The 21,147-nt window shown below is 43.4% G+C and overlaps 1 protein-coding gene across 1 annotated transcript in view; it reads right to left on the bottom strand.

Moving 5' to 3' along the window:
• Sdk1 (sidekick cell adhesion molecule 1) overlaps positions 1–21,147 on the bottom strand; it is an 886,283-nt gene that overhangs the window by 186,934 nt on the left and 678,202 nt on the right. Inside the window, exons 15-16 of the mRNA XM_027956222.2 lie at positions 5,032–5,179; positions 2,768–2,908 (exon numbers count right to left, since the gene is read on the bottom strand). Coding sequence (XP_027812023.2) covers positions 2,768–2,908; positions 5,032–5,179 — 289 coding nt within the window. The remainder of the gene's footprint in view (positions 1–2,767; positions 2,909–5,031; positions 5,180–21,147) is intronic.

Here is a 21,147-nt window from a genome sequence, read left to right as displayed (position 1 = left end):
AAAATAAATGGTACTGAGACAATTAGCCATTTGAAAAAGGGTAAAAATTGGCTCCACTTCCATATCACACATGGGAATGGCCCAGGCATGTGAATGGTACTTGCAGCCAGTGTGATGTGGTGAGCTTACCCCTCAGGAATGACTTGCTCATGTGGACCCATCACCACATGCTGCACACGCCAGGCAAAAGCAAAGAAATCAGCATCAGAAGACACAGGTGAGGACCTGTTCAGCCATGATGTGCCCGGTGACCTTAGGTATCTTCCTGTAGCCTTTTTTCCACCACTCTCCGATGGGAATTTTTAATAAAAGCATTTCGTAGGTTCTTGCAAGAATCGAGTGGAATGATGAATGTGAAGGAGATGTGAAGTATAAAGCACCCCAATTTTGTTTTAAACATTGCTCTTCTACTGAGGAGAGTGTGGGAGATAACTCTGAATTATGAACCACCCGTATTCTCCTAAGCCACTCACTCAGTACAGTTGTGCAAAAGGAATTGCAGAATTCACTTCTTCCAAACCGGCTATGCTCCCTACTGGAATGGGCAGGTTGGTCCACTCTGACTGGCAGCTGAGGGTGCTTTTGTAACATTCACAGGATGTCTAAGAAGGTCGCGATTAATAAGGGGAATGCAGGCATCCTACTCTTGCTGGTTGGCCATGTTGCCCAGGAGACATGCTGAGCCAGAACAAGATGATTTTTTATACAGAAATAAACAGAGAACATTTTTAAAGGACATAACCCTATGCTCCTCTCAGAGAAACACCCTGCCCATTATTATAAATATTTTATTACTGCACACGCATCCTAACTACTTCTTATGGCCAGAGCCACGGAGGTGATTTATTTCCATTTGCTCTTCCCTGTATTGTGCCTCAAATCTGACACAGAGACTATGCCCTGGAGGATACACGCTTGCAAACACAGAGCTGATTTGCAGACCAGAGGATTATTTGGAAATGTTTCCAAGCAAATTCATTTTGGCATGGGTATTTAATTTCTGAAAACTTTGATATTCATAGGCCTTGGGTAGTGCGCCCTCATTTTAAGGCTTTCTTGATTTAAGCCCCAACAAATACAGATGCCCTCTTCTCCAGCACTCAACTTACTGACACCATCACAGAAAATCCTTTTAACAGCAGTAATCCCACGAAATAGAGAAATGTGCAGTCCCTGATGTGGCCTTGCAACATCAGAGAGATGTTATTAGGAAAGTCTGCGCCCCGAGCCTGGTTCTGTGAGATGACTATTGAAGCCTTTACTTGACGGCTACTGCCCGAGGAAACTTTTCCTCACTCCCTGCTGAAAATGGCAGGGGCTGCAGGAGGACAAGCGGGAGGGGTGGCCGGGCCGGGCAGGCCAATTATTTCCATTCGTGGAACAAGAGGCTATGGCCAACGCTGGAGCAAGCGGCAGGAGGGGACAGATGGCCTCAGCCTGGAAGCAGCAAGGCTGTGGGAGGAGGTCAAGTGAATAGGATGGGTCCCAGGGGCATCAGGACAGAGCCCACAGGCCTCGCCTACCAGGACAACTCTCAGTCTCCTTGACCTTCTTTACACGGGGAAGGACAGGCGGGGGCACAGAGACACAGGAGCCTTCCTGCTCCCCAGAATGGGCCATTTAAACCCTTCAGGAGACAAGGAGAACCCACAGGCTTGAGTGGCAGGAAATTGGTTGTGACAGACAGATATTACCCATGTGGAGACAGATGCTGTTACCCAAGGAGTGCATGATTCTGGACATGCATATAGGAATGGGGGGTCCTTTAGATACACAGACAATGCAGTTAAAGAGCAATGCCATCATAATTTCTTACATTTACATAAGAAGTCAAATGTGTTCAGTTAAGAGCTTTGTTAACCAAGCATTTACTGATCGTAACTCCACAGGAGCCCAGTGTAGGCATCTGGAGGAAGGGAATAACGGATCCCCATCGTTCTTGCCCATATAAAGCCAATAATACATCCAGAGCAGACAGCCGACTAGAGATTCAATAGTTACCCTTAGGCTCTGCTTTATCTCTTCTTCTTGCTAGGTCGACAAACCACTGCAGTAGACACACTTGGTGCAGCTTTTAAAGTAGTGGGAGTTTGGCAGAGGACATTTCTCCTCCTGACCACAACCACATACACATATGGTTCTTTCAATATTTTTAGAAGCCTCACTGGCTCTTCTAAGGCAGAGATAGAAAACTGGCACCCTTTGGTTACATCTGGCCCACGGATGTGGACATCTGGCCTGCTCTATTGAACTCCTGAACCGGGAGGTTGTATGTAACTCCTGAACACTGGGAGGTTGTATGTAAAAGGCCAGGTATTGGAATTTTCTTGAACTCCTAGAAAATCTGGCAAAACTGAGCAACATGCTCATGTGGTAACCATTGGATAATAACTAAATCACATTAATTAGTATTAATTTAAGTGATTATGCTTAACAATACATGGATCTAGTGAAAGTGTTAAAGGAATTAAAAGGTTTACAATGAATAGCAACATTGCTCCCTTACCCAAGATGTCCCCTCCAATCTCCTGCCAAATGCAACCACCAATGCCAGTCTTTGTGCAGACTCTGCAGGTGGACACACGTGGGAGTTCTCTGCAAGGTGCCCACATTAGCATGTGCTCTCCAGTTTGCCACAGTCTCCACCACTCCATAGCATCTGACACCTGACCTGAGAGCCTGCACTACTGATTGTCTCCTACAGACATTTAGAGGAATAGACACCTGACTCTTGCTAGGGACCATATAGAAATCACTGGCTACTTGCCTGAGGATGTACCCGCGTAGCACCCCATTATGCTCAGTTTCTGGGGGTGGCTGCCACTGCACCATGATGGACTGGTTGGTTCGCCCACTGGCCACAATGTTTTTTGGGGGAGCACTGGGTGGTTCTTCAGGTAACATCAGCCTAAAAATAAAGGATGGGTAGGAGAGAGGGAGATGAGTGCCAGAAACATATGACCCTTGTCAGCCAAACTTGGAGCCTTCCTCTTGGTAAAAATCAATAAATGCATGTATGGGAACATCACAGAAAGCCCACTAATCTGTTCAATTAATATGACTTAATATTTATAAATAAATAAATTTCGTAAAAATCTTTGGTTGACAGAAGCTAATTGCAAAAAGTCAAAAGACAAATGGAAAATTGAGGGCAAATTGTTCACAACTCATTTCACAGCCAAGGTTTAGTGTCCCTGGTATTTTAAGAGCTCTTACAGTTCAATAAGAACAAGACCAATCATCCAGAAGAAAACTGGGCAAAGAATGTAAAGAGTTCACAGCAAAAAGAAGTATAAGTAGCTCTTAAACACATGACTAGTCAACTTCACTCTTACTAAGATAAACACAAGTTCAAACTAAAATGAGATACCATTTTTACTAGTAGATTAGGAAAAAACATAAATGTAAAAATATACTGTGTGTCAAGGAAGAGGGATGGGCTCTGTTGCACACTGCTGTTGCAGGTGTCATTTGGTGCCTCTTAGAGCTGGGCAATTTAACCATCAACACTAGTTATTTTTGTAATACTGTGTGCTGTACCACCAAACTGGTGGCAACCTAAACATCCATCAGTTGGGGATTTGTTAGATAGAGTATGGTACAGTGTTACAACAGGATACTATGTCGCTGTGAAAAAAAAATGAGGGTACTTCTTATGAACTGATATTGAAAGATTTCCAAAGATGGATTATGAAGTGAAAAAGGTTTCAGAATAATATGTATGGCATGCTCTGATTTGTGTAGAAAGGAAGAGACTGAATTGTAAATTCGTATTTACTAGTAAAGTGTATACATATTTAAATATCTGGAAAAATGTATGGGAAATATTTACATGGTTACTGGTTTAGAAAGGTGAAGTGGAACACAAGGGCAGGGGTGGAAAACAGACATTTGCATAAATATTTACTTAATTCTGAATCATATAAATATGTCATCTAACTTAAAAATTAAATTATTTTTTAAAAAGAACAAAACACACAGCAATTGTGCTGAAGGACTTTGTGAGTAGTCATGACCCTAAGCACTCTGCAGCTCAACTAGGCAGGCGGCCAGGAAGACCCACCTGCTCCGTCAAGAGCTGCAGAGCCTCAGCTCCCTAAACCACCACCAGCTGAGTGAGCCACTCACACTCAGCGTCCAACACTTTTTCTGGATTGTCTCTTTGGCTTTATTTTTATTTCTCCTCTAAAACTCCCACATTTTGAAAGCCATCTCAATCTCACTATTCTACAATCCAGGTCATAGAACTGGGGTTGGTTTGCGGACAGGGGAGAACCCTAAAATTGGATGTAGTCATTTGTCCCCTTACAATTGCAGGGCTTCCAAAATGGACCTCCTGGAATGTGTGGGTGAGGACACTGCTCAGGAGAACAGCACTTGAGAGACACTGGCAGCATTCAGCTTCCTGCATGACTACTACATATTTACCTCTCAAGCCCATGGCACAGCCTACACTCTGCTGGCAATTGTGGGGAGAAAGAACTCTGAAAGCCAGGCATGGGGGTGTTTGCCTGGAATCCCAGTGGCTTGGGAGGCTGAGGCAGGAGGATCCCAAGTTCAAAGCCAGCCTCAGCAACTTAGTGAGGCCCTAAGCAACTCAGGGAGACCCTGTCTCTATATTTATAGAAAAGGGCTGGAATGTGGTTCAGTGGGTAAGTGCTCCTGGGCTCAATACCTGGTACCAAGGGAAAAAAAGAAAAATAAAAATGAAAGGGCCCAGAAAACACAGCCAGCAGGTGAGCTCTTAATCTCCTGGGTACAGAAGACTGTGCCATCAGGAGCCATCGATGCAGGCACACCCAGAGCACCACAGGAGAAATCCAAGACACTGCCTCCCAGCAATTAAGAGAAACCCAGCTAGATCAACACATGGCCATGTTTGCACTCTTTGTGATAATTTTTTCTGCTCATGCTTTTGCCAATATCCCTGAGGGATGATCAATTAATTGCCTCCACCTCCTGTGATGCCTCTGTTTGACTCTCAGGCCCTGCTGTTCCTGGCCACTGTGCAGAGAGCAGGGCCCCACTCACCTGCTCGTCTCTGTGCTGTACTGGCCCTTGCCCACTTGATTCACTGCACACACCCTGAACTGATAGGTGCGGGCTGGAGTCAAGCCACCCACGGTGATTCCTGTCATCTCAGGGCCAACGTTTGACAGATGCACTTTCCATGGAGAGTCTAAAAGAATGAGCAAAACAGATTCACACCCACATGAGTACATGTCTGAATGACAAGCGAATGCAAATATGTTCTCACAAATTATCTCATTTGCTTTCCAAGACAGCACTAGGAGAGGAGGGCTGTTATCCCCATTCGACAGACATGGAAACCAAGGCTCAGTCATGCAGCTAGCAACTAGTGAGCCTGGCATGAAACTCAGATTTCTCAGCCCAGATCTAGTGTGCTTCCCATTACTCTGGGCTGTTGTCAAAAAGTAAAGGCATCCTTTGTTCAACCTGCACATGGTGGTTTAGAAGAAACCAAAATATTCCTGGGTTCAAGATGTAATGAGAAAAAGTTCTCTGTGGGCTCACATGGTTAGACAGAGTGCAGATTTATCTCCCAGAAAAGGAAGCTGCACTTGTCACTGAATGATAAATAAAAACTATATTTATTAACATTTTAATAAAAGAGGAAATGAGCATGATAAAGACAGATGGGCTGTGCGTTTTGCAACCCATCTGCAGCATGGCAGCCCATTACGCCACACCCTGAGTGGCTCTGGCTGGAGAGACATCAGAATTCAGAGCTAGTCTGGAGCCTCTTTCCAATCAGCTTTCCGGCAGGTGTGGAAGAGCGACTGTCAGCCAAATGGGCTCCCGCCTGCAAGAAGGTTCTGCAGGATCCCATGCCTGCATGAGTTTTTGCAGAGTTTAAGCATGCTTCTTGCTCGATCGTTTTGTAGAGTGATGCCCTGGAATGACCTGACAATGACTTTGAATATCCACCATCAGCTCCCATTCTGAGCCACTGTGATGCCTGGATGGCATTTTCAAGTTATCAGCAAGGTAAAATATGAGCTGGGACATTCCTCTGGAAATTAAACTGTCTTTCTCCTTCTTCCAAAGTGGTGCTAAGTTCCCTTTCATCCACATTGGTCAAAAAGACATGACTCCACTATGGTGCTGCGCTGTGCTCAGATTGCAGACAACACTTGCTGTGTGTAAACTCCAACCCCGCCCCCCCCCAAAAAAAAATCACATTGGCTCCTTCAGAAACCTCAAGACTGACCGTGCAGATTCACAGTGTATGCGTGGAGCTCATGGGAAGGAGACCTGGCATTTTAGTTCCTTAGAGGTCACCAAGAGGTGGCCACAAATTGCTCAAAATGAAAATGAAAGTCCCAAAGGCCACGTGAAGGTGTCTCACTAATTCAGAACCTGTAGCTCGGATTCCTCAGCACCAAGTTAAGCTGCTCTGAGGTGCAATGCCAGTTGGACGACAAAGATTGAATCTTTTTAATTATTTCAAATAAAGCTTCTTCCAAAAATGGCTTTCTGGGAATGCAGTCTCCACCACCAGCTGGGCAATTCTGTACTCTTGGCTCTTGATTTCCAGTGACACGGTAATTGGCGGTTGATGAGGATCCCCTTCTCTTTATGTTTCCTTTAAAAACCTGATGTGTGCACCCACATTAACTATGGAAAAGCCCACTCCACTGCTCTTTTTGCTCAGGGAGTCTGAGAGCCTCTGTCAGCATCAAATACTTCATGGTGATCTGGCTTCTAGATGGCTTCCCTAAAAAAGGCAGCCACTTGTCAAGGCGAGAGGTGAGAGGGCCTTCCCTGAAACCCGTGCAGCTGGCAGGGGTGGGGCCTCCACGGAAGGAGTTTTCGTTCTAAAGAACTGGCACATGTGGGAAAAGCATGGAGACCATGGTTAGCCAGAGCTCTTCACTTAGACTTTGATTTCATGTGAACTTCTGTAGAAATGGGGGACAAATCAAAACTGCAACGACCTACCACACCATGCCCTCCAGGATGGTTATTATCAAACAGATATACAAACAGAAAATAACAGCATCAGTGAGAACTTGTACACTGTTGGTGGGAATGTAAAATAGTATGGTGATTCCTTGAAAAAATTAGAAATAGCATTCCCATCTTACCCAGTGGTCCCGCTTCTGAGTATATACCTCAAAGAACTGCAACAGGGTATTAAAGAGGTATTTGGAACCCATGTTCACAGTAGCACAAGAGGTGGAAATCACCCAACTATCCATCAAGGGATGAATGGATAAACACGGAAAGTGGTCTAACCTACAGTGGAATATTACTCAGCTTTAAAAAAGAAGGGAATTCTGACACATGCTACAACATAGATGGACCCTAAGGACATTATGCTGGGTCAAATAAGTCATAAAAAGAGGAATACAGTGTGATTCCACGGATATGAGGTACCTACAGTACTCAATCCATAGAGACAGACAGTAGAAGGGGTTGTGGGAGGGAGAATAGGGAATTATTGTTTATGGGTGCAGAGTTTCACTTCTGCAACATGAAAAGAGTTCTGGAAATGGCTGTTGGTGATGAGCACACAATATTGTGAATGTACTGAATACTACTGAACTGTATTCTTAAAAAATGGTTGTGGATATTCTGTTATGGGTACTTTACCACAAATAAAATCAAAAACAGGTGAGAAAATAAAGTAACATGAAATCCCAAGGTCTTCTGAGTATGAAATGAGACAGTGAACACTGGGACACCATGCAGGAGGCCTGGCCTAGGGACACTTGTGCAGGACTGTGTCTGCTCCTGCCTCTTGTCTCCCCTGGGAGATCAAGAGAGCATAGTCAGGTCATTTCCTTCCTCACTGAGAGGGTGGCCTTCACTGTCCCTGTCCTTCCCAGGTGCCTGCTCTTCTCAAGGGGGCAGGTCTGCACAGCCTCTCTCTGAGTTCTGCAAGCCCCTGGTCTCTGACCCAAGAGGAGCCGACTGAGGCCACCAGCCCTGGGTCTCCCTCTGCTCACATCTCTGTAGACATTCTCTAGACCTCCTCCTGGACTGGTCCTATTGGGAGTGCTGTCTGCTTCCTGCAGGAGGCTCTCTTCCACCAGCCCTTCCTTCCTTCTGATCTCGCGGTGTCTGTCAGTGGACGGCTCACCTGCTCAGTCAGACACAGGGAGTAACAGCTGTTTCACAGAGGGACACAGGCAAGGACACCTGTGGTAATCAGTTGGCTGAAGTGACTCTTCAGAACAAGGTGGGGTGGGGGCGGAGAGGACCTGGGGATGCTGCCTGTCCTGGTCTGTATCAGGTCGTGCCCAACAAAAATCACCGAGGCTGGTCCCTGGAGTGGCCGAGTGGGAGGCAGTGCCTTGAGGGGAGTGGGGTTGTCAGAGGGATTAATTCTCTTACAGGAGTGAGTTCTCAGTCTTGCAGGATTGAACTGGTTACCTCAAGTGTAGGTCATTACAGAGTGAGTTGGCACCTCACCTTGGTCTCTCTGCATGGACCGGCTTTCCATTTTATTATTTTTTAAAATTTTTTATTTGTAGATGGACACAATATCTTTATTTTTATGTGGTGCTGGGGACCGAACCCAGGGCCTCATGCACGCAAGGCAAGTGCTACGCCACTGAGCTACAACCCCAGCCCATGGCTTTGCATTTTAATTCTCTGTCATGTTGTGACATGACAGCTGGGGGCCCTCCTCAGAGGTTGGCACTACACAGTTTGGACTTTCCAGATACCACAATCATAAACCAAACAAACCTCTTTTGTTTATACATTACCAGCCTCAGGTATTCTGCTATAGCAACACACAACTACACTAAGATGCCCTCAGTGTCATCCTTCCAAGCCTCTGCCCTGTTCAACCCTTGGCCATTTCTTCACCTAGAGTGTAAACAGCTCTTGAAAGTCCATAACATGAGTCACAGGGTCTGCTGCCCAGTTTGATTTGACAACAGGGCCTATTAATCTCCTCTGTCTCTGGCTCGGCTCAGTCCTCCAGTTACATCTATAGAATTCTTTATTTATTCTTTTTCCTCCCCACTAGAAGATAAAAGATCTGGCAGGAAGAGAGATTAGACTGAAAACTAATACAAATGAACCCTATCCATCTCATGGGCGTTCTGATTTGTAACAAAAAAAAAAAAAAAAGTGGTTTGGGAAGGATTTGTCTGTTCACAAGCTTTGCAATTGCAAGCTTGCTGAGAACTGTTAAAATTTAAATAGCAAGTCTGTTCCCGACAATCAACAGGAAGACTCCTTTTAAAAGGCTCTTCCAGCCAGTTCTCACAGAGACTCCAACACAAGGCTTGTCTTAGGGGATGGAATGCAGCAGCAGAATCTTTTGATGAGTGAACCATCCCATAAAAGTTGCAATGCCTCTTTCCTCCCCTTCAGGGATTCCTCTCTGATCCACAGGGCTGGGGGATTTCAGACTCCCCCAGTCAGGCTGCAGAACAAGCCTCTGCCACAGAGAGCACTGTGCATATCCCTCTTGGGTGCAGGGTTCAGGGCCCACAAGGACTTAATCACTCCCTGCTATCTCTGCTGGCTCAAAAACTGATGGTTTTCAATCTTTGGAAATGTACTAGAAGCTTTTTCCGATACAAAGAACATTACCATTTCCTCAATTAATGGTACCTCAGGAAGGAAAATGTTTTTTGAAGAAAATTTTCTCTTAATTGCCAAAAGGCAATTAAATCCCTGTCACTATTAGTGTGGATATTTGCATGGCTATGTTCAGTCTGAGGGTGTCTCCCCACCTGCAGCCCCTGGACCCTATTTTGGGGGAGATTTCATTGCGTCTTTTGTAATCAAGAAAACCAAGACTTGGGCTGGGGATGTGGCTCAAGTGGTAGCGCGCTCGCCTGGCATGCGTGCAGCCCGGGTTCAATCCTCAGCACCACATACAAACAAAGATGTTGTGTCCAACGAAAACTAAAAAATAAATATATATGTGTGTGTGTGTATATATATATATATATATATATATGAAATATACTAAGCTTTAAAAAAGAAAGAAAACCAAGACTCATAGAAACCTTAAATTACTTCTCCCAAATTCTGCAGGTGGTCAGTACCTAGACAAATGGCTCAACCCTAATAGTGCGAGAAGTAGAGCAGCTGGGCCTCATGTCCCTGCAATGGAAGGCCACAGCTGCACCTGAAGCACTCACATATGTGTATCACACAGTAACATACTTTATAAAAAACAAAGCCAGCAACACCTGAGGCACACAGAAGCACACACGTGCTAACACACTATACAAGAAAACAAACAAAACCAAGAATGTGAATCAAATCTGTCTCCAGGAAATAAAGAAGATGCAAGGATCAATTCAACTATGACCCAAATCCAGGATGTGGGACACTTTCAGGACAAATGTCATGGCTCCTGCCCAGGCAAGGGAGGAGAGGTGGAGAAGGCTGGAGGCTTTGGTTGATTCCAAGACATTAAGAGTGAAACAACCAGAATGTATGGACCTGGTTTGGAACCTTATTTGAGCCAATTGAGTGACAAACAAACAAACAAACAGACCTCTTCTAGAAAAGGGAAAATGTATAGACTATTAGGTGACACAAAGTTTACTAATCAGTTCCACTGGTGTGATGCCCCCTTTCTCCTTTCTTTTTAAAAGATGTTTACTGAGTCAAGAGGGATGAAGTGGCATAATTTCTGGAATTTTCTTTAAAATACTCTAGCAAAAAAAAAAGGCAGGAAATATATGAAACGTGCTAAAGTGTTAACGGTTGCTGAAGTTGAAGTCATACTTCTGTGTCTATTTAGTACAGTTTTAAAGAAAAGGTTTTTGGAAATAGACTGTTCTGTCACAACATTGGGAGTCCTGAGCATTGATTATCATCTTTAATTGTCTATTTGGTAAATAAAAAATGGGACTTGGTTAATGTGTACCTTGTGTTTTTACATGAAAGAGAATGAATATTCCTGCATTAAAACAAGGCCACTTCCCTCAGGTCCCAGAGTTAAGTGGAAGAATTAAGGGGCAAAATTCTTCTTATAATTCCCACTTCATTTCTATTTTGCTACCACTGTCTGATGTTCTATCTCCTGAAATATAAATATTGGGTGGTAAGAATAAGTTCTACTCACCAGATGGGCTCCTGGGACCTATGCTATTCCCTGCTCACTCCCCAGCAGCTGGAAGAGTGTCTGACGCCTAGTAGAGGTTCAACACCCGTCGTGTTCTCAGCACTGATGATGGCTTTTTTTTTTTTTGGTGCCACAGACTGCACAGTAGCCTTGAGATAGTCGTGTCCATCCTCATAGGAGAGGAAGCATGGGCTCCCCACCTGCTATTGATGCACCTTGGTAGAAACCCTCCATACACTGGCCAGATCTGCCTTGTGCCTATTTATTGCCTCAGATTGAAAGCTAGTGAGTTCAGGGCTTGGTCAGAGATGCTCCCGCGGCTCCAACAGAGTTACTGAGGCAGGAGGCCTCATGCTAATCAGAGGCCCCCTGCCAGTGCACCAGGCTGTCTCTCTACACTGAATATAAGGACACTACATTTATTAAGATGATATTGCACACTCAAGACAGGTGTTGCTGAGAGTCTAACTCTAGGCACAAATTAAGCTAAATGTTCCAACATTTCAAAGGCTTATCAGGCATAAATGGCAATAAGTCAGGTTGAGAGTGTGCACCCTGGAGGAATGTGATGAGGATGGAACTCTACCCCTGTCCTCAACCCATTCTAACCACAAGAGAAACATCAGATATATCCCAATGGAGGGAGCAGTGTTCTTCCACAAAGCCTTGGGCCAGTCCTCTCAACTGTCAAGGTCATCATAAACAAGGAGAGCAGGAGGACGTGTCCTGCCAGGAGAAGCCTGAGAAGACATGATGACCAAGTGTCTTGTGGGATCTGGAAGGGATCCTAGGCTAGAAAATTGACAACAAGGGGAAAGGGAGGACTTCCAGGGCTGCGTTAACAGCAGTGAAATGATGGGTTTGATAGAAACCTGCCACACTGAAGCAAGATGCTTGGTGTAAGGGAAACTGGATGCGCAGGGACTCTATCTTTGAAATAATTCTGTAAACCCAAAACTCTTTAAAAGTTTAATAAGAAAAAAAAAAAAGGAAGGCCTACCAGTGAACCAGTTGGTCTAGAGCTAGGCAGGAGAGGATCAAGTTATGAAGCTTTGAGTACAACCTGAACTGGAAGATTCTGAGTGCTTTGCAAGAGAGAACAGAGATATGTGTGTGTGTGCGGTGTGGTGTGGTGTGTGTGTGTGTGTGTGGGTGTGTATACGATGCTCAGAGAACACACTTATGAGCATTTGAATCCACATGTGTATGCCCAGGGACACAGCAGCTGGAGGCTGAGAGACATCCAGGAGTCAGGGCTCTCAAATGTGGCTCAAGTTCAGCCTCAGTGTCTGCAGGAGCAAAGGGTGGGGACCTCCATGAGCTACACACAATAGTCTCCAGGCCCCCTCCTGGCAAGAGGCTCACATTGGCTCCAAAGCAGTGTGAACAGAGGGGCCCTGAACTCTTGAACTTTTGCCCTTCATCTCCTTTGGCCCTTCTTCGGGCCCCAGGAGAGGTCCTTTCAAGGCTGTGTTATTTTTCTAATGAAGAGTTCCAAAATTATATAAGCTATAGAAAGCCTGGTTACACCCCTGAGAACCTGTTGATCTTCCTGACCATATTTTTTATCATAAAAGTAATACAGAATGGTAAATCTTACCATTTTATGTATTACCAAAATATACATAAAGTTATTATGTGTGTATATTATATATATACTTGTATGTATGTATATGTCTGTATATATGTGTACATTACCTGTACCACAAAATAGTAAAACAAGTTCATTAATGAAAATCAGAAAATAGAGTCTCAGAAGACATGGAATGAAACTAGCACAAGCACACACCGCAGCTGCTTCTATAAAGCATTCTTGTGGTTGTTCAAGGACTTTGACTAATTACCTTTAAGCTTTTCAGAGATTCCAATCCACATTTAATGTTTACCCCAAAGAGCTGTCAAGGGTAGTCTGGTGGATGAACAGGCCTTGCTCCTCCACATTAAAGAGCCTATTTCCTGTCACATGAAAAGGAATGCACACAGTACCCCCAGCTAAGGAAGCTGCTCTCAGCCTGATCATAGCTTGGCTGAGCATTTAAAGCAAAGCACAAAGAATAGCCCCTGCCATAGAGATTAAATGAGATCTTTCTTCAAGACTCTGGTTTAAGGCTATTACAGGAAGGAAAGAAACGTGATTTTTAGTGGCACTGTGGAATTCTAGTTTGAGCTGGAAAATATGACATGTAGAATGGGCTGTCTCTTGCAAGAGCACTGTGAGGGTCCCCACATGGAGAGACACTATAAAGTATCTAGACATACATGAAATGCGAGAACACAAACATGATTTTGAAAGAGAGTTGGGCCACAGAACTGCTCATGGCAACCCTGGGAAATGAGACTGAGGCTACAGGAAGACCAGGCCATACTTAGCTGAGGATGCCAGAGAAAAAAGGAACTTAGGCTAGATGGGGGCTTCATGGACAGGGAGGGGGAGTAGGAAACAGATGGGTATTTTCCACCCAAAATAAGACCCTGAAAGTAGACAGTTGAAATGCAGTTTGATGTCCTTTGCTTTGAGAAGGCCTCTCTGCTATATATGCCTCAAGAAAATCTACATGGTTCAGTTAAAATGTACCAAGTCTGCCTTAAATGTTAAGAATTAAGAACTAAGGTATTTAGGTAGTCAAACCTGCAATCAAGGGATGTAGCCAAAGTGACTAGGAACAGGTTCAGGGCTTTTCGCTATTCTTATCTGAGGGACTGTAGCCTCCAGAGATGTAGGTCAAGACCCCAAAGGTGGCCACCAAAGGCTTGGGCTTGATCCATGAGGAGACACAGGCCCCTGGCCAGGGTGGGGGCTGATGTGCAGGAGAAGCAGGTCCCTTCAGAGAATTGGAAAGGAGACTGGACAATCCAGAAGCTCAAGGGAGTTCAGCCTGGGTTAGTGCTGGTGAACCCCTACAGCGGGGCGGTGGTGGTCTAACCATGGCTAGCAGACTATGTGTGGAGCAGGTGGCTATGTCTGGATGGAAGCTGGCCCAGACTTAGGGACCACAGTCCTAGCCACTCTGAATTCTATACCTAGCTGTCACAACAGGCATTCTCATTTAGGAAGTACTGTCTAACTGCAGGACAGGCTTGGGCAGAGCAGTCCAGGAAATGAGATGAGGGACCAATCGAGGACATGGGGTCCGCATTGGGCCTCCACCCCCTCCTCATCTTGCCTGAGAGCAGGGAGCTAATTGCAGAGTGAACCTGGAAGCCCACCCCAGTCCTGTTCTGGGACCATATCACCACAATGGCATTCCTTCATGAACACCTGTGACAAGCCCTGTCTCCCAGGCTGCATTTTAAATGGGAGTAAATGCTATTAATGTGAGGCTCCATATGCAAAAGCCCAAAGGAAAATGAGCTAAAACATAAAATACTCTCTAACAACTCTGAGGCTATTAGAAAAATACCTATGTGAGATAGATTTCAAAGACATCATTGAAAAGCACAGAGAACAAAGTCTCTGCCGCTTTGGCAAGCAAAACAGCACAAAGCCCATCAGCTTTTAAGTACATAATAGCAAACGTGGATCAAGATGTTTAACATATTGTGCGGTGACAGTTGGGAACGGCTTTCATACCAGAGCAAATGAGCTCATGGCGCACAGTGTGCAAGACAGCGACGGGTCTGTACATGAAAAGACACCTGTGGCATTAGAAGAAAGGATTGAGCCACATAGCTTAGAAATTCTCTTTGTGAAGGAAGAGATCTCTCCCCCAAAGATGCCGGGGATGGGATCAGGAGAGGCATTGAGTCTCAGAAAATGGTCTCCTGAAGCCAATTTTAACTTAGTAGCTGGCAGAACCAAGCCAAAATGGGTGGGTGCAGAGGAGACCACAGTGAGTGCTAGAATGTTCCTGCTTCTCAGGACCAGGACTGGGGTTCCCAGCTGTCTTTGGCCTCCTCCTTTCAGAGAAAGGCAATCAGCCATTTAGGAATGACGGGCTGTCTGGCATGTCCCTTGGCAACTGCCCCCTAACCCCAGCCTTGAGATTTATAGTTTTCTTTATTCCTACTTCAAGGTGAATTTTGCTAAAAACTAATTTTCACATACATTCCCCTGCTTATGGGTTATATGGCTCTCTGTTGTGTAAGATTGCGGCCTGGCATTCTCTGAGCTCTTGGTATTCCTTGCAGGTCTCCATTTCATCATGGAAGGGTATACACTAGGCTGCAGGCAACAGTTCCTTGTGGTAGAGGCAGATAAGAAACTCTTCCTTTATACATCTGGTAACACTTGTTTAGCTGCAATCAGCATGTATTACTTTGTACTTTAAAATATATTATTACATGGAATTTTTTTAAAGCAATTAATTTCAGCCATACCTTAAGCTTTTCCTGCCCCTAAGAACCTTCTGTTTCTACAAATTCATTTGCCTGGGAATGTCCTGGATACCCATCATGCTATACAGCAGCATTCAAGCCTCTGCAGTCTTGGATCTCTCCTGTGAGGACGGCATGCACACAAATCCTACCCACTCCCATATTTAGCTCAAGGCCTTCTTCCAAGGATAGCCTCCTTGACCTTTCTGGCCCACAGTGACTGCCCCTCCTTGAGGAGCCCTGTCCCATAGCAACTCTTTGTGTACCAAATTAGGCCATCTCTTGTGTTCTTGGATCTGTTATTTAATTTTGGGAGTGTTCTTCTCTGCCTCCCTAATTGACTTTATGTTCTGTCCAGGCATCTTCCTGTGTTTAATACTGTCAGACAGGAGTGACTATATAATTTGCAGATTTACTGAAGCTGCTGGGGTTCATATTGCAAAATGATGGGGAGGAAAAAAATAGATAGCTCCAGGGCTTTCCTGGAAGAATGTTTATGTAATACCTCTCTCTCTCTCTCTCTCTGCATGCGTGTGTGTGTGTGTGTGTGTGTGTGTGTGTGTGTGTGTGCAGAGAGAGAGAAAGAGATCTCCTGCTTTTAAATAGGACTTAAAGGTCTTCTAAAACGAAAGCATACACAACACTGGATGGCAACATGAAAATAAATAAAAATAATACAAAATCATAAAGGAGAAGTCAAAGATGTTATATGCACCCCATTCCTTTGGTGCTTCAGTTAGGTTTCAGTTAAGCTTTGGGCTTTGTGACAACCAAGGCAAAAAGAAACATGTTGGATAGTGGAGTGTCAAAGGGGAGCTCCTCTTTTCTCTAGAAGAACAAGATTCTCTCAGCAGAAGAGAAATCTGTCCTACAAAGCTATACATGAGTGACAGGAAGTGACAAAGGATGTGGGAAACTTCTTCCCATTTCACTTTATTTCTTTTGTATTATTATTTATTTTGCAGTGCTGGGAATTGAATGCAGGGCCTCCTACTTGCTGGCCAGGCACTCTACCACTGAGCTACATTTCTAGTCCCCATTTGACATTCTTTCTCCCAATTTACAGAAGACAGTGTTTCTTTCTGAGTTAAGGAAAAACACATTGATTTCAGGTATGAGGCCTGGGAGCCTTGAACCATGGATGGAGACAAGAGTTCCTCAAAGCATCAACTTGTCTTGTGGGGCAGGGAGGGCCTGGGGAGCTCATGTTGCAGTTGGGGTCCTGAAGAATAGTCACATATAAATTCTCCTGAGTGAATTATGGGGTACTTTCAAGTTCAATACCAAGTTATTTTAAGAATAATTTGCTTAGAAGTAAGAAATTTCCCTATACAATTTTTAAAATCCTAAGAATAAGGAATGAAAGAATGTGTTATGTGCTGGAAAAATCACACTTTTGAATCAATATCATATTTGCTTATAAAACGAAGTTCAAAAGTAGGCAAAACTACCCCATGATGAAAGTACTTGCTTCTGAAGGAGGAAAGGTACTGGACAGGAACACAGGAACATTCTGGAAGATTAAAAATGATATATCTGGCTTGAGGTGTGGACTACATGGGTATATATATTTCTCAAGACTCACTTAAGATCTCTGCATTTTTTCTCTATGCAAAGTGTACCTCAATAAATAACCAAAAAAAAAATCAATATTATACAAAACAATAAAATCCTACCAGCAATTCCACTGACATCAGGGAAAAAACAAGACATATTACCATACTAATTATAATTTAAAATTATTCTCACAATCCAGTAAGATATGGAAAACAAAAAGGAAACAATAAATTTTTGTTATTTAGAGAGGACAATTGTCTACCTTGAAAACCAAGAGGATCATTAGAAAAATCCTTAGAATAATAAAAGAATATGGAAAGTGGCTGAATGGAAAACTAACATCTAAACATCAATAGCTTTCCTATAATCCAATAAGTAGTTAGATGATGAAAGGGGGAAAATCCATTTAAAACAGCTGTGACACAAAATCTTAGGACAACCGTAACAAAAAATATGGAGCCTGTGGGTCTGAATTTGCAAACTTCCCTAAGCAAAATAAGGAAGAACTGAATAAATGGGATAGATACTATGTTCTGGATGGAAAGAGAGAATTATCTGAAGTCAGTTCTCATAAAACTCATCACAGGCTGAACTCAAATAAAAACCCTAGGGGACTATTTTTAAAACTTAATAAAATAATTCCACTTTTTTCTAGACAAATAAATAGGGACCAGAAGTAATAAATTCTAAAAAGATTAGGGGACTTGCTTTATCAGCTTTGAAAATATATTTGGAACCAAAAGAATTAAAATACTATAAAATTAGCAGGAAAATAAATGAGTCAATGGAATCAAACAAACCCCAAACATTTAAAAAAACATGTCACCTTAATATGCAAAAAGGGAAACATCATAAACAAGTAGATTAGTCGATAAATGGAAAATGGGTCCTTTGGAAGAAAGGAAAAGATCATGCCAAAATATATATAACATCTAAATTCCAAATAAACTAAAGAGTTAAATTTTTGAAATTAAAATTTAAAAACAATGCAAAAATCGGTGATGACATTTATTTTATGCATAATAGTGTCAAAATACCCAAACAAAATGTAATGAAAGGAATCATAAAGAAAAATACCAACAGATTTAACTACAGAAGAATCAAACATTTCTCTGTGATTGATTTTGTGCACCAAAATTAAGGGCAAAAAGCATATTGAAAAAATACTTGTCAAAACGACAGGAAAAACCCTAAGGCCTGGAAAGAAAAAATGGGAGGAAGGAAACTGATAGATCACAGCAGAGAAAGTGCAAAAAGTCAACCAACTTGGAAAAATGTGTTTGACGATGCTGCTAATCAAAGAAATGCAAACTCACCTATCAGAGGATATGAACCTCAGACCCCAAAATGTTCTGAAAACATAATATATTTGAAAAGTTGAAGTGGGAGATTATTAAAATAATTTCCTTCTAGTTATACTTATCAGTGTCACTATCTTACCTTTGCTGGTCCACTAAGTGCTTAGTTTGCTGGGTGAGCATTTCAGCACCAAGGACAGCACCAAGCACAGCAGTTAGGGCAGTGCCTCCTAGAGGAGAAGATGGGGACTGCACTGTTTACACTTAATTTAGCCAAAAAACCAAGAAGGCATGGACTGTATCTCCTGGAGGAGACTGGACAGTGCTTGAAGACCAGGTAAAGGCCTAAGGGGAGATGTTAAGTAGGAGCTGACCAGACAAAGGTAGAAGGGAGGAGTAGGGGAGAGAATTCATTGACACAATGAGCACTGAATGTCTGGTGTGTTCTGGGAACTATGAGCAACGCCTTGTTATATAGCACAAAAGGCAAAGCAATGAGTGGCTGGAGATAAATCTGGGGATGCAGGCAGTGGTCAGAGATGAATGGCACTATCTGCCATGCTAATAAGTCTGGAAGCTATTCTTCAAGCAATGAGGTGTTCTATATAGGATGGGATTGGGCTAGCACTCTGCTTAGAGGGCGGGCCAGCAACTAGGTTTCAGGCTGCGCTGGAGGTAAGAGTCATTTTCAGGGAGTCAGTGGTGATAATGGGGAAGCTCAAGACCCACTATCCAGTGCCCTGTGGGGCCTTTCTGGAGAGCTCTGCAGGGTTTCATCATGGCCAGGTTTGTACTTTGTGGGGCTCCCTCTGGTGGCCCGATAAAGGATGGCCTTGAGTAGTACACGTCCATGGTGGGCAACAGAAGGACAGCCTGACAGTCATCATCAGTGTCACAGGAATGGAGAAGGGCAGTGGATTAGATAAAAATAACTGAATAAAGTCAACAGAATTCACTGGTTTATTTGTGGGGGGAGGAGGGAAAGGCATAGGAGTCAACGGTGACTGTATGGAATGGAATGAGAGAAGGGGAGGTAGAGCCTACTCCTTTGGGTAGAAGGAGCCATGAGAGCAGGAGAACTTGAAAGAGGGCAGTGAGGGAATAAAAGATGGAGCCAGGTTAAGGAGGAAGTAGGAAGGAGGGACCAAGGGCTTGGATGGAGGGCTGGCTTTTGAATATGAAGAATCTACGTGATTGTTTTTATTCTTTATGCTTTAAGCAATTTACAACTTTTTATTAATGAGCATATATAACTTTCACAATGAAAAGTACAATTTTATTTTATATTCCAATAAACCTTAAATACTATAAAGTATAATACAAAAATCACAACTACAAACACGCATGTCTACCAAAAAAACTAACAGCATAACTAAGTGGGATGGAATATTCCGAATTTTTTGTATGTTTGTTAACAGCAAATGTTCACTAGGAGATCCATGGCAGCAGGCACCAAGTTTTAAAAACATCATGAGGAAATGATTGAATTTTTACTAACTGGTAAAAGACCATTATCCTATTTCAGCTGCATGATACCTTAGTCCAGATCATGGAAAACATTTAGGTACTCAGTCTGAGACCTTGGCCTCTCCCCAAATATCAGTGTTACCATGGAAACTTGTGACATCTGTTGCATTAGAAGATTTTTTTCACTTCTAATACTAAGTGATGCCAAATGTTCATGTTTGAGGATACATTTATAAAAAGAAAAATTATGGCTCTTTTTTTGGTGGGGGGGTCATAAGAGGAATTGAACTCAGGGGCACTTGAGCACTGAACCACATCCCTGGCCCCATTTTGTATTTTATTTAGAGACAAGTTGCTTAGTGCTTGCTTTTGCTGAGGCTTGTTTGTGCCTCACTGAGTTGCTTAGTGCCTTGCTTTTGCTGAGGCTGGCTTTGAACTCATGATCCTCCTGCCTCAGCCTCTCAAGCCACTGGGATTACAGGCGTACACCACCATGCCCAGCAAATGATGGCTCATATACAAATACAAAATGAATGTGTACCAAAAATTTTAGTTAGCTCATTAATTTATGAAGGAAACAGTAAGATGTTAATAACTGTACAGTTAAAAGGAAAAATTCAAACAGCACACATATGTTGACGATGCTAAAATAAATTCACAAACAGATGTGAAACTGGTCAATGTCTGCAGAGCAGTAACCAACATATTATTATATTCTACAGGATAAAATTTATCTGCATTTTTATGGACAAGAATCATTTGCATTGCTATAAATTTTCTGAGGTTTACAGAGTTGCAAATGGCCCCGTGACAATGAAAGGTGAAGGTCCTTATGGAGTCATAAGCCCTGAAGGTGCTAGATGAGACACCTAGTAATCTTTTTTTGGTTCACTGCAAAGTCACAGATTTTCCTTGACAGTGTCCCCCCTTGTGATCATAATCACCTCCAAGAAAGATCATTCTTGATCGTAATCAAGAGACATTTAGAAAGCACGACAGGTACTTCTATTATTTAACAGAAGTCTCATACCTGGCTATCAAGCCATTAGGAATCGCTGCATTGTCTCAACAGAGGAATCCGCCAGGCTCCTGTCCCCTGTCACCTGGTCAGACTCTCTGTACTCCTCTGCACACGAGGTGAAGCAGGCCGTAGGACACTGCTACCCTTCTTTGTGCTCCCAGTTCACTAAAAGGGGACCTGGGACAAGAGGATCACCCAACTTCACAAGAGAGCAAAACACAGGACACCTGCCTGCAGAGTGCCAATCTCCATTCAAGGTTTCAATTCCAGTCAAGTGCATGCACAAAGGGGGTCAACTCCAGCTCCAGAACTCTGCTCTATAAAGTTCTGAAGAGGCCTTTTTTGTAGCAATGGGAATGTCTTGAGGACAGGTGTTATAAAGCACCTGTCATGGACACTAAGCCCCTGCAGCATCCATGGTT

This window comes from Marmota flaviventris, chromosome 19 (assembly GCF_047511675.1).
Source record: "Marmota flaviventris isolate mMarFla1 chromosome 19, mMarFla1.hap1, whole genome shotgun sequence".
NCBI lineage: Eukaryota > Metazoa > Chordata > Mammalia > Rodentia > Sciuridae > Marmota > Marmota flaviventris.
The sequence above is the reverse complement of the archived record's forward strand: the minus strand, read 5'-3'. Positions and strand labels throughout refer to the sequence as shown.